The 15073-nt window shown below is 33.6% G+C and overlaps 1 protein-coding gene across 3 annotated transcripts in view; it reads right to left on the reverse strand.

The window, feature by feature from the left end:
- MKLN1 (muskelin 1) overlaps positions 1-15073 on the reverse strand; it is a 261571-nt gene that overhangs the window by 105374 nt on the left and 141124 nt on the right. For 2 of the 3 annotated variants that reach the window (XM_033099259.1, XM_033099258.1), the window contains one exon: positions 4238-4307. In XM_033099259.1, coding sequence (XP_032955150.1) covers positions 4238-4307 — 70 coding nt within the window. Of the gene's footprint in view, positions 1-4237; positions 4308-12287; positions 12444-15073 lie in introns of all 3 variants that reach the window. The other variant, XM_033099257.1, reaches the window with a different exon arrangement.

Consider the following 15073-nt stretch of genomic DNA (forward strand, 5'->3'; position numbering starts at 1 on the left):
CAGCGTAACTCCAATCTCTGCCCCTACTTCTGCATGGCCTTCTTCCTTGTGTGTCTCTGTCTTCTCTTTTTCTGTGTCTAATAACGACACTTGATTTAGGGTCCAGCTTAATCCAGGATGATCTCACCTTGACCTCCTTATCTTAACTACATCCGCTAAGATCTTTATTACAAATAAGGTCACATTCTGAGGTTCTGTATCTTTTTTTTTGTCTGTTTTGTTTTGGGGGGTGGGGAGAGTACTAGTCAACTACTACACATAGCCAGCCGTCATAAAGGCTTATGCAAAATAAGTTCTAGGAACTGCTAAAAGGCTAGCATGGTTGAAGCCTAGTAATAAGCAAGGTAAAGAATGGTATATATTGAGATTGAAGCTATTACACACACACACACACACACATACACACACAGTTTGCTTTGTGGAGAATGCATAAAAGGAACTGGCAGTTAGAATGCTATTACAGGCTCAGGCAGATATGAGATGACAAAAACTAGGACTAAAATGGTGTGGAGATGGAGACGATTAGGCAGTTTTAACATATATTTTGGAGAAAGAATGGATGGGATTTAGTAATAGTTGGATATAGGGAGAGGAGACAGAGGTACCAAGGATGATGATTTAGTTTCTGATTTAAATAACAAGGTATTGGGACTATCATTTACTCTGATGGGAAGGACCAGCAAAGAAACTGTAGGCAGTATGGAAATGAAACTCAAAAAGTCCAGATTATACATCTGTGTATGTCTACGGATATGTACTAAATCACTAGTTAGGTACAAATAACTTAGTAAGTATTTATGTCCTGACAATTTAGTAGTCATCGGAAAAAATAATAGACATATATTAAAAGAAAAATATTTGTATTTCTCATATAAATCCCACTCATCTCCCAAAATGAGCTTGAGAGAGATGTTTAGGGTTCACTCACACTGGGGCCATTCGCGAAACACTCTATACATCCTAGCACCCACGCATACACATATAGTCCTTATTCTGGGAAAAGGGAGTAGCTAAGGGTCGTTTTGAGTTTGATTTCCACCCTTCTCTAGAAAACCTGTGCCATTAAATTCCTTATGTGCTTAAGTTGCATATACTAAACATGATTTAAATTTCTTACTGACAGAGTAAAGCACTGTGAGCCTCAAACAGTATACCCTAATAACTGGTGCCTTAGATCTGTGCAATCTAATACACAGCCAGCTGGGGCTATTTAATCTAAACTCATTAAAATTTAATAAAATTAAAAATTGCTTTCCTCAGTTGCACTAGCCTCATTTCAAGTGTTCAATAGCCACCTGTAGCTACAATGTAGATTATAGAATATTTTTATCACTGCAGAAAGTTTACTGACTAACACTATCCTAGAGGCTACTGGAATACAGAATATTATTTATCCTTATACTAAGGACCCCTAAATGTTATACTTTTGTTTTTCTATTTGTTAATTACATTTTTCTGTCTTCTCCCTCATGGCACTATGCCAGTTGTCAGCTTGCTGCTAATGTGCCTATCTTTTATAGCTATGTCCCCCACCCCACGCACAAAGTTGCTTCCAGTTTCTGAAACCTGAATAATTAACCAAATAGAGTAAGCTTATATCCAAAGTAGATTCTAGAAAAGGCCCTCAGGACCTAAAATTTTATCATGATGATTTTGGTTTTTCAGAGTCCTCTTTTCCTTTCTTTCTGATTCTCAGACCTGTTCAAGATGGTAAATGAATTGTTAGTTACTGTACAGTTGCTCATTATTTATGGAATCGCCTACTCACTTAAATTTGTAACACCAAAATCAATACTCACAGCACTTTCACAGTCATTCCCAGATATGCACAGAGCAGCAAAAAAACTGGCTTTCCTAATGTATGCTCTCTCAGCTTCGGTCGAATAAGAGACACTATATGTTTTTGTTTTAGCTCTCATACTATAAACAAGTATCGTTTACATAGTCTATTTAGTGCTACGTTTTTTATATTTTTGTGCTTTCTGTTGGTGATTTCGCCGTCTAAATTGGTTCCCAATTATAGTGCTGCAGTGCTATCTAGTGTTTCTAAATACAAGAGGGCTGTGATGTGGCTTATGGAACAAATATGTGTTAGATAAGCTTCGCTTAGGCATGAGTTATAGTGCTATTGGCTGTGAGTTCATTGCTAATGAGTAAACAATACATATAAAATAAGGTCTTTAAACAGAAACACATATAAAGTAAGGTTAGGTGTTGACTAGCAGATGAAAATACGACCAGAGGTTCACAAGAACGTACCTCTGTGACTTATCAATACAATGAAAGATCCAGCAGACTGGCAAAATCTAAATATCAGCCATGGGAAGTGATGGGGACAACACAAGGCATAGGAACTTCACCCACTGCCAGTGACGGTATAAATTATACAGCCATTTTATAAAACAGCTTTGCTTTTACCTTATAAAAGTTGAACATATATATACCCTGTAATCCAGCAATTCTACTCTAAGGTATATCCCCTAAATAAACTGTTGTACATGTGTCTCAGGAGACAACATACAAGAATGTTCATAGTATCTTGTTCATAATAGCAAAACACTGTAAAAAAACCCAAGAGCCTATTAACTACAAAATGGAGAAATTACATTTTGGCATACTCACACTGGAATACAAAACCATAGTGAAAATTAACAAGCTACAATTATACTCAGAAACATTAATAAATATCATAATGGTAAGCAAAAAAAAATGCAAGTCACAGAAGATTTATAATGATTCATTTGATATTTATGTAAAATAAGAGCCAGACAAAATTTAAATCATAGGATATTTACAAACATATACATAGATAACACTGAGAAAATGTGCAACAAAATATAAAATAATAGTTACTGGGGTGGGGTTAGAGGACAGATATTAGATGGGGTTCACGGGAGGCCTCAAAAGGTTGTGGTTGTTTTCCATTTCTAAAGATGGTTGATGAGTAAACAGGTGTTTCTTTTATTATTACTCATATTGTATACGTAAGTTGTCAACATACTCGCATAGTCTTTGGACATATATTTTGCAATGAACATTTAATTTAAACATCAGGTGATCCAAAAGGTATGCAAAGAGCAAAAAACCATTTTAAGAGGAACTGTAAATACAGAGACTACGTTTCTAAGAATTACACTGAAATAAAAAAAAGTATAAAGTAAGTTTTATTTATTTATCTGCTTTGCGCATCAGAGCATTAATTTCCTCAAGGATATGGTCATAAGAAGTGTTAATTAATGCTGAAACTGAAAGAATGATGATTTTTAAATTCAGATGACCTCAGACACCACTTGTCAAGGAACGAATTTAGCTCATGGCCCTGACATCATCTAAATATACTACGTTAGTAAAATAACAAAGTACGTTAAGTTTATTTTCCCTAGAAGTGAGCCACTGAGTCAAAAGTCAACTTACTAATATTTCCTTAAACATATACAGAATGACCTGAGTTTCAGTGCAGTAGAAGTTACAACCTCTGCTCAGATCATCACTTCAACCGGTTACTGCTCAAAACAGTAACAGCACTTAAAACTATTTCATTTTAGTTAACATTTTCCTCAACTGGTATCAAGAAACTTAATTTTGCATCATTAGTAATCCAGAAAAAATATTAATTTGATTTTTTTTTTAATTTTATTGGGGAATACTGGGGAACAGTGTGTTTCTCCAGGGCCCATCAGCTCCAAGTCGTTGTCCTTCGATCTAGTTGTGGAGGGCGCAACTCAGCTCCAAGTCCAGTCGTCGTTTTTAATCTTTAGTTGCAGGGAACACAGCCCACCATCCCATGCGGGAATTGAACCAGAAACCTTGTTGAGAGCTCGCGCTCTAACAAACTGAGCCATCTGGCCACCCCTCCGGCAGCTCAGTGTCAGCTCATTGTCTTCAATCTACTAGTTGTGGAGGGCGCAGCTCACTGGCCCATGTGGGAATCGAACCGGCAACCCTGTTGTTAAGAGCTATCGCTCTAACCAACTGAGCCATCTGAGCACCCTATAAATTAGATTTTAAATGTTCCAGGAGACATTAATAAAAAGTCTGTTTCATCATATCCCATATTGAATTTGTCTATGAAATAAAAATTGTTCAGAAATTTAAACAAAAAAAAGAGAAAATAAAAATTTACCTCACAATTTCAAAGACTGAATAAACTGTTAAATGGATTCCAGATAACATAACAGTTAAGTGTCTACTTAAATTCTGACTTCTAAATCGTATCAGGAGCTACACATAATCTTACCTGGGGAGGATAGTTGCTCTCTGAAGACCACCTTGAAGATTGGTCATTTGGTTTATCCACTAAAATATTCCTGAGATAAAGAAAATTATAGCAATTAATTTAAAAACAAACAAGTTAACATGAATATGCAAAAAGAGGAATAATCTACCAGATGCTAAAATTATTACAAAGTTATATAATGTCTGGAACTTGAACAAGAAAATAAAATAAAACAGAATAAGAAACACAGAAAATGCCTAGTATATATAAGATTTTAAAATACGATTAAAGTAGCATTTCAAACAATTGAGAAAAGAAAAATATACTGTATTTTGCCATGTATAATGTGTACTTTTTTGCCCAAATTTGTGAGGGAAAAATAAGTATGCGCATTATACATGGATAGTACTAATTCCGCATCTATACAAATGTTCTTAATTCTTTTATTTATGCTTATGAGTTACAAGTATAACTCTAGAAATCAATAACGATATCCAAAACGGTATGCAAAATAATACCCTGGAATACGATGATAATCGGTTTTGTTGAATTTACGACAAACTTGCAACAACAAAGAGTTCTTGGCTTTCTATGATAGTAAATATTATAAATTTGTTACTGATACAAAATTAGAGGTAGCTTTTGGATATCCAAATTCTCGATATAAAATTGACTGGGTTTTACTGATAATATCTTGAGTACTGATTAGCAGACAAGAATGTTAAATGCTCCACATTTTTTTGCCCACGTGCTGCTTTTTATATTTATTTTAAGTATTAAGAGTAGCAATTTAAAAGGTATTGTCAAGCAGACTTACAGTTTAAGCATGTTTAATCAAAAAAAGATTTCTAATTTGCTAGTTTTTTGCATTATAAAGGAATTTTAGCACTTATTTTTTAACATTATGGTACAAGAAATTTTGTCATAATTACAAAACACAAGAACAAATACAAGGTACAAGAAATTTTAGTATATATACAGTGTTGTATGTAATAACAATATTCATTCATGGGGAGAAAAGACAGAGAACATATACTTAATTGTTAATGTAGCTCTCAATGGTAAGATTACAGTGACTTCTTTTCCTGTGTGTACTTTTCATATTTTCTAGAATTATCACACGTTACTTTCATAATCAGAGAAAAAAGTGTTTTTAAAATAATGAATTACAAAACAGAACAAAAAACTATGTATAAAAAGACGGCAGTATGGTTAAAAGCTAAAACTAAAAAAACTACGATTTAAAAAAAATCACTAATGTCAATGTTATAAAGCATGCAAGAAAACCTAATATATTATTATAACTATGGTACCACAAACATCACAAAGTATAATAAATCTGGGCAGGGGAAAATCAGATGTAAGTGAGCTAATTCCATCATCTTCCATAGCTCCTAGGAACAATGCTTCTGAACTTAGCAGCAAGAAAAGAGATTTAAGAATACTACTTAAAGTTTAGAATTAAGTAAGATTAAAGTAAAAATATACTACATATCTTCTAAAGTATTTGACACAGAATACCAACAACAAAAAGAACATATAACAAAAAACAGGAAATAAAAGATTAAATAAAAGCAGGAAACATTAAAAACAGAAAATTTAAAATAAAATGACAATATTAACACCAAGCATCTATTACAGTCCTACATGTAAATGCCCTAAAATAACATAATAGGATATCATTTGGATTAGGTGAACAGTAGAAACATCACTATTTACAGGAAGGCACACTACACAATAACAAAGTGATTCATGACATAAAAGATACACAGGCAGATACAAATTTTGTAAAATTAGGGGGGAATTTAAAGCAAAAAAGTATTAACTGAGTGAAAACAATAATTATACAATAATAGTTTTCAAACTATGATGATAATATAAGTTGTGGTCTTAATGAATTAAGCAAAAATAAAGCAAAAATCACAGTAAATATGTGAAGAAACTCAAACACCAAACTTTCCATATTTATGGTAAACTGACTACATTATCATCAGATGATTAAATCAGACTCTTTTCCTTCTTTGTAAAGATGTAAGAGATGTGGAAAAGCAACTAAGAGTTATCGTCTCTTTAAAATTTTAAGTGACAGATCACCTCTCAAAGCTTAAAGTCAACTGCAGATTGTCTTTAACTCCCTCTGAGATATTTCTCCTCTCAATCCATTTCCACTCTCCTGCAAGACAACTGAGGAACTAGTTTAGGGCAATAGCGATTAACATTAGCCCTTCACCAACAGAGCCACTATGGAGCATTCTAAAAAACAAGTTCTTCTTTATATCCTTCCTTGAATATTTCCCAAAGACCTATAAAACATACCATCACTACTGGTACAGCCTTTCCTTCTAATTCTCAGGACTAAGCAAGAGACGTTAACCTCTCATATCTTAGTCACAATACCAGTTCACCATCTCTGGTTCCTAAAAGGAGAAATATCCCATCTTCAGCCTCTGCTACTGGAGCAATCCGTAGGCAGCGATGTTTTAGTACCTGTGACTTTGCCTTACAACTACCTCAATGACAACTACCTAGGCTGGCTGGCGACCTATAATAGAAAATGGGATGCGCTAGTATGAATATAAAATTATAAGACAGAAAAATGTGTAAGTAAACAGAACCAATGAAAACAGAAAAGAGATACAGATTAAGAAATACGAGAAAAAGAATACAAAAATAAGAATGTTGTAGATATAAAATAGAAGAGACTCCAGAGAACAACAAAAAAAAATAGAACTGATGGCTTTTGAGTTGCTGCTGCCAGGAGTCTGTTTCTGGAAACCAAAAGAATACGACCACAACACCCTTCTAGGTACTCCGTGAGTAATTTAAATATTTTTATTATTGTCTAGAAAAATAAATGACAAGCAAAACAAGTTATGGAAGGCACAATTCAGTATAGAACTATATGATTCAATAATAAAGAAGATTGATAAAGAGGCCAGCTCAAGTCTAAAAAAATAAATAAATAAAAATTTAGAAAATAATAATAAGGAAGATCAATCTATCAAAGTTAAACATCTGCCACTTAGATCTGCCACTTTAAATTATATTTAAAATGCAAATAACAACTGAGAACTGGTCAAGAAGAACCATAAGGGAGACGGATTGAGGATCAAGATGGCTTCGTTTTTGTTTTTTTTTTAAAGGAGGGCGCAGCTCACAGTGGCCCATGTGGGGATCAAACTGGCAACCTTGGTGTTATCAGCACCATGCTCTAACCAACTGAGCTAACTGGTCACCCCCTGGCTTCCTATTTTTATCAGGGTTAATTTAATTTTAAAATGTACACTTTCATTGCTGCCAATGCAGGATGGAAACTGAAGGTAATAAAAATGGACCACAGCAATGTCTCTTATTAGACACAGACTACAAAAGTAAGGCTGTGAGTAATTAAATTCTTCTACTAAGACTATAAAAATTTATAGTGAAACACATGGCAATTAAAACATGGAATACAACTTTTTCTAAGTTATATGTCTCTATTGGGCATTTTTTAAATGTACTATATATGTATCTACCAATTAAATTTCAGAAACAAACTATTAAAATTCACTGTAAGAAGATAATTTATGGGACATTTTGGGTTCAATTCAAATCAGCAAATTAAAATCTTTTTTTGATTAAACATGCTCAAACCCTAAGCCTGCTTGACAATACCTTTTAAATCGCTACTCTTAATACTTAAAAAATATATAAAAAGCAGCAGTTGGGCAAAAAAATGTGGGGCATTTAACATTTTTTTTCTGCTCATCAATGCGCAAGATATTATCAGTAAAACCCAGTCAATTTTACATCGAGAGTTTGGATACCCAAAAGGCACCTCTAATTCTGATGTGCAAAAGCCAGTCAAGCGAATATTTAAATGAGTGTAGGATTCAACTCTGGAATATTTTCCTTTTTGTAGTTTACAAACACCCTACTATAACCTGTGCCCTTTTGTTAAATGATGTGATAAAACAGATCTAGAAGACATCAACTTTGCCTAGAATCGTAAGGTCATGGAGCTTGGCCACTAATTGGATGGATAACCTTAAGCTCGTGCCATAATCTCTTTGGCTTTCATTTTTTCATCGGCAGTGTAAAGAGAATGGTAAATTCCTTGGCCTCAAGTTTCTTCCAGCTCTAATCAGGGCAGCTGCATTGAACAACGCTATGAAACATTCACAATGCCATGTTAACATTCTACAATTCTATGCAAAGCCTTCACATTCTTCATTCAAGTTATCATGTAAAATCCTCCTACACAGCAGTAAATAACAATACACAATCCATTGACTATAAAAGAGCCCCATTATGTGTGAACACTCCATTGGAGTAACACTACAACAGTACAAGAATGGGGACCTGTGGCCAAGGGGACTATGATCTCTTTTTAAATAAATAATAAATGTATAGAGCATAAAACTTAGGAGACACACAAAAAAGTATACAATAAAAAAATGTAACTCAAAATGTAAAACAGAAATCAACTGAAAGCAATTTTGAATATTCCCAGCTGTAGAGAGTTAAAGAGTATAACAATTATAGCTTTTCCAAAAATCACTTATATTTGTACATACTGTAGAGGTTTAGACTCACTTACACATATATCCCACAGGAGCATAGTGGGAAAGGGGCCCTACAATAAAAAAAGCACTTATTCAACAAATATTTACCGAGTCCTACATGCCACACACTGTGGTAGGCCCAGGGAATACAGTGGTATATGAGAAAGAAAGGATCCCCACTTGCGATGCTAATGTTCAAATGCGAAGCAGCAGAAAATAAAGCTGTAAACAAGACAATTATAGACTGATAAGAGCTACAAAACAAATGGGGGCTGAGATAGGGCAGAGGAGTTCTTTTACGTGGAATGGTCAAAAGGGAAAAAAAACCTCTGGAAAAAAATGCTAATTATGCTATTTAGAAGAAGGAACTCATGCAAAAATGAAGGAAAAGTCGAATCTTCACAGAAGAACCAACAAGTTCAAATTCCTGGCAATTGGAAATAATTTGACCAACGAAATCTGAGAACTGGGTGAAGTCAGATAATGTCCTTCCAGGCCCCACGATAAAGTAAATGCAAAGAAGGCAGGACGTCTCTAAAGGAGACTGAGAACATTTAAAAAATGCTGATGCTAAACTCTAAAAGGCTTTCAGAACTACTACAGTATTCTCTTACTTTTAGAAAGACAGAAACCCACCCTGAAGAGAAAATGCAGGGAACAAAAGATAAATTAAGCAAAGGATAAAGAATGACAACCTCCATGAGAGAAAAGATTCATATTTTCAGTGGGCATAGGTCCAAGCAGTGTGACAGACCTCAAAAAGTACAACAGCAAAATACATTTAAAGGTGCCTCTTCAGAAAGCAAAATACCTGGAACACAACACACACACACACACACACACACACACACACGAAGGCCAAAAGCCTTTAACAGTCTTAAAAGTCCAAATTTTCATATTTCACAAAGGAGAGAGAGGCCTGGAGCCACAAAGTTCAAAAACTACATTGGCTTATTCACAATTCACCTCTACTGCCTACAGCAGTTCTTCCTTCTAAAACTACCAGTTTAACACTAGAAACTAATATGAAAGCTTACACTAAGATACTATAGGAAAAATATTAAATGTGAAACAAACAACATTCTAACAGATAATAAAACCGTGAGAAAAATGTGGCCACACACAAAAAAAATTAACATTATTTCAAAATGACCTAAAAGAAATTAAGAAAACAATTGAAGCGTTTTTAAGCAGCAATAAATCAAAATTACAACTCAGAAATATGACTATACGACAGGAAAGCTATCAAGACTCACATATCAGGGAGAATAGTTTTCAGAAACAAACTAAATGAGAAAGAACACAAAAAGGAACAGACTCCTCACCTTCCCCCCAAAAAAATAACAGCCAAAAAAAGAAGAAAGATTAGAAGATGAGTGAAAATAATTAACAGACACAAAAGAAAGCAACAGTAAGTAGGTGATACAGTAAATATATAATCGGAACCAGAAAAGTATTTCAAACTACGTTGCAAGCAAATCTTCCTAAAACAAGACCTGAATCTATACAACGAAAGGATGTTACATGGTATATTAGGGAAATTCAACCCAGAATATTCCCAGTATAAACTATTAGACTTTAAAGACTTTTTTTTTTAAGTTATTTAAGTATCCAGGAAAAAAGACCAAGTTACTTACAAGAAAAAGAAAATCATAGTGTTAAGAAACTTTACAAATGCATGTTTCATACCCAAATACAATAAAACAAAAAATTTTAAGATACTTAAGCACAAAAAAATGTGAGTCTAGGACTTCATAGTCAAAAACTATTAAAGAACTACACATATCCAAAAAATGATTTGAAAATACTAGGATAAAACCTAGTCATATAAACTAAAGGCATTTCACTACAGAACTAAAACTAACCATGAGGGATGACATTCCAGTATGTAAATGTGTTCTGCAACAATGTAGGAAAAAAACAGGTCTATCAAACTGGAGAAGAATGGAGAGAATAAGTGAAAGTCAGAATAGACTTAAACTACCTATTTCACAAATATTTACTCATAGAAGGAACAGAACATCACAAAATTAGATGCCAGGAGACAGGGAGGAAAGAAGTGTCTAGTGTTACATTGGAGCGACAGGATTGAAGAGAAACAGAAAACCAAAACTGAAACACACACATAAACACAAACCATCCTAAATGCCAAAAGAAACTTACCTTAATTAAGAAAAAGACATAGTGAAAGATTTTATGTGTATATGTGTGTACATAAAATGTCACAAAACATTAAAGATCAAACACGTTGATAATCATAAATAGGTTTAACACAATTCTTCTTTAATTTTTAGATTAGCTAAGGCAAAAATCCAATTCTGTGATGGATACAAGAGACAAATAAAATGAGGTAATTTCACAAATTATATATTTTAAAAAAAATAGCAAAAACAGACCAGACAAATGCAAATAATAATAAAGCAGGGTTAAAATTTTGATTTTAGACATTATGAAACTCATAGCCTTAAGCAAGAATAAAAGAGTACTTTATAATAAGTTGCTACAGTCTACGATGCACATTAATACTGGGTATTACTAACAAAATAAAAGAAGCACCAAAATTCAAAATAAAACCCCAAAATCAAAAAAGTAAAAAATAATTCTATAAAAATTATTGGGTCAAAGGAGAAATACAAAGCAGATTGCAAAATTTCTACAAAATAATGCTAATAGCAATGTGGCACTTTCCAGTGGAACTTTCCAGTATAATGGCCAGAGACACATGTGGCTCTTAAAATGTGTCACATCTACGGAGATAAATTTGAAAACTTAGATGAAACCTGTAACTCTCTGGGGAAGAAACTGTACCAGTAGACATAGAAACTCTAAATAAAGAAATTTCCATAGGAACAAAAGAGAAAGTTATTAGAAAACCATCAAAAAACACCAGGTACTGCTGGTCCCAGTAAGAAAATCAAAACATTTAAAAAGAATAGATAATCCCAAAATTAAACTATTCAACAACATAGAAAAAAGGTAAAGGCATACTTTAGTGAAGCTAGCATAAAACCTGATATCAAACCTGACAGACTGATAATAGAAACACAGAATATTACAAATCAACTTCATTTATACTGATACAAAAAAAATCTCATATGAAAATCCAATTAAAAGTGCTAGAAAACAAAAAACTACAGCATTAAAAAAAAAATTTAAGACCTAGTATGGATTATTCCAAAAATGCAAGGGTGGTTCATTACTTGGCTCATTAACATAATTTATCATGGTAACATTTCTAAAGAGAAAGAATATTTAATCATTTCAATACATGCCCCCCAAAACGCATTTGACAAAGTTTAACGCTCAATCAAGACAAAAACAATTTAAAAAAAAAAGTTGGTATTTAACGTTATATATACATGTATGCATGTAATTCATATATGTGTGTGTGTATGTATATACATATACACACACACACACACATACATATATATATAGCCAAAAAAATGTATACACACTTTAAGGAAAACTGTATTAACATTGTAATATTCAATATGTACTGATAACAAAAGATGAATACAACTCACGTTTGACTTATGCGATTACAAGGCGTGCTCAAAGTGGTTACCATCAGCATAATTTTAATAGTTTTTTCCTTTCTTAAAATGTGTATACATTTTTTTGGCATCCTCTGTATATGAAGACCAAAAGCCAGCACCTTATGTTAAACACTAGAAGCATTTCTGCAAAATGAAGGACAAAGATTCCCATTATCACCACTACTATGAAATTAAGGTTATTAGCCAATACAACTTTTTAAAGGAAAGCTTTTTAAAAGGAACTTTGCAAAGGGACTTCCATATTCAGCTCCAAAATCTAAAAGCTTGGAAGTTGTGTATCACTGCCATCTAGACAAAATAAAAGCTGAACATACTGAAAATCAATGACTTTTCTCTGATCCCTCAAAGAGCTGAGGAATCGATCCCTCAAAGAGCTGAAAATTACTGGAGAAACCACCACCTGTAATTTATGGAGACAGACAAAGACAGAAATCAGCTTACCTGAAACAGAAGCCACTGGAACCAATAAATGGTAGGAACAATTAAAAGGTCCTTTTGACAAATTTCATTAACTGGAGACTGAATGTGGACTAGCTTAACAGTTACAAACTCCTGTGAGATTAGTTTCAAGGGTCCCCCACAATTTTATGGGTTTTATCTAGTAAGAGGAGATAAAAATGCCTACCTGAGAGTAAGGTAAAAGCAACCATTTAAAAATACTCCCAGTGTTCTTCATAACGAAGGCCACCCTTCTAAAGGCAAATACTTTACCAGAGCCTTACCCTTCCTGGAAAAGGGCAAGTAGCCAACTCCAGCCACCTCTAGCCTTTCTAACATAAGGGAAGAAAAAGAAAGGCTAAGAAACACTTCAGAAAGTAAGACTGCATAACTCAGACCCAGTAAAAACTGGTACTATATTTAAATTAAGATTAGAGAACGCGTCTCCGCCCTTATACCTAACCACCATAACAGGAGTAATGACAGCAAATTACAACTGAGAGAGCTATAAGACATAAACTCTATTTAGGAAGTTCTTAGGGAACCCCCCCAAAAAAAACGGGGAGAGAAGAGAACAAGGACGATAGAGGAAAATGAAGCCTCTGGCACCTAGGGCTTCATCAAACATTGAACAGACCAACTTCTAACCTGATGAAATTAAAACCTCAAACTAAAAGGTCTCATTAAGTCAGTTCCTATTCCCTAATACATCCTAGTGGGTTCCAATAAAAAAATCTGAAAAAGCATGCTGAAAACCAAGAAAAAAGTCTGGAGAGACAAAGCAAGCTTTTGAACCAGACTCAAATATGACACAGATTTTGGAATAATCAGAGATAGGGAACTTAAAATAACTATCTTTAATAGCTTAAGGGCACTAATGGAAAAAGTAGACAACATGCAAGACAGATGGGTAATGTACCAAGGAATCAGTGAGTTGGAAGATATGTCAGCATAAGTTCCCAAAATAAAAGAGAAAAAAAAATGTTCAAGGAAAAGAATACCAAAGGACTTTGAGAAAATTACAAAGTTATAATACTGGCATAATTTTAGTAACAGAATGAGAAGAGAGTAAGGAGCAAAATAAATATTTAACATAATTTTTAACCAAAAAAGTAATGAGCTGAAAATTTTCCAAAATTACCTACAGACATCAAACCACAGATCCGCGAAGCTCAGAGATAAGCAAGCAGGATAAATACCAAAAAATCTACACAAAGGCATTGTCACAAAAAAAAAAAAGAGACAGAGAGAGAGAAAAAAACATCTTGAGTGAAGCTGGCAGAAAGAACTCACTTACCTATACAAGAACGAGGATAAGAATTTCTTTGGACTTCTCACCAGAAACGATACAATCAAGAAAAGCGTAAAATGAAATACTTGAAAGTGTTGAAAAAAGAAAACCACCTACCTACAATTCTGTATCCAGTGAAATTATCCTCCAAAGGTGAAGGAAAAATATATAAACTCTGTCACCAATACCTCTGCTTTGCAAAAATATTAAAGTTCTTTTAAGGAAAATGATGCAGGTGAGAAATTTATATCTACATAAAGAGCGCCAGAGAAAGACTAAATGGAGATAAAATAAAAACTTGCATTTTATTATTCTTAACTAAGCTAACAGATAACTGTTCAAAGTAATAATGGGAACAACATATTCCATGATTATAGCATATAGAAAAGTAAAAATAAAAGCAATGTTAAAAGGAATGGGAGGCAGGAATTAGAATGTACCTAATGTATCTGGTATAATGTACCTGAACTACCCATGAAGTGTATACTGTTATTTAAAGCTGTATTAGATCAGTTGTAAATATGTTTTGCAAACTCTAGGATCAGCACTAAAAACATGTTTAAAAGAAATGGTCTAAATAAACCAATTGAAAGGGACTGTCAGAGTGGATTAAAAAAACAAACAAAAATAAAAAAAGACCCATATATGTTGTCTAGAAGAAACCCATTATAAATATAAAGGCACAGATATATGAAAAGTGAAGAAATACATAAGACTGTACCACACTTTCAAAAGAATAGCTGGAGGAGCTATATTATTAATAACAGGTAAAGGACTTAATAGTAAGGAAAATCATCAGGGATAAAGGGCATTAAATAATGAAAAAAGTGTCAATTCTCCAAAAAGACATAACAATCTTTAATGTGTCTGCACTCCAAAAAAGAGTGTCAAAATACCCGAGGGAAAACTGACAGAACTGCAAAAAGAAACAGACAAATTGACTACCATAATTGATGACACCAACATCCCTCTATCAGTAAATGACAGATCCAGCAGGCAGAAACTTAGGAAGGATACAGTTGAA

This window comes from Rhinolophus ferrumequinum, chromosome 26 (assembly GCF_004115265.2).
Source record: "Rhinolophus ferrumequinum isolate MPI-CBG mRhiFer1 chromosome 26, mRhiFer1_v1.p, whole genome shotgun sequence".
Classification (NCBI taxonomy): Eukaryota; Metazoa; Chordata; class Mammalia; order Chiroptera; family Rhinolophidae; genus Rhinolophus; species Rhinolophus ferrumequinum.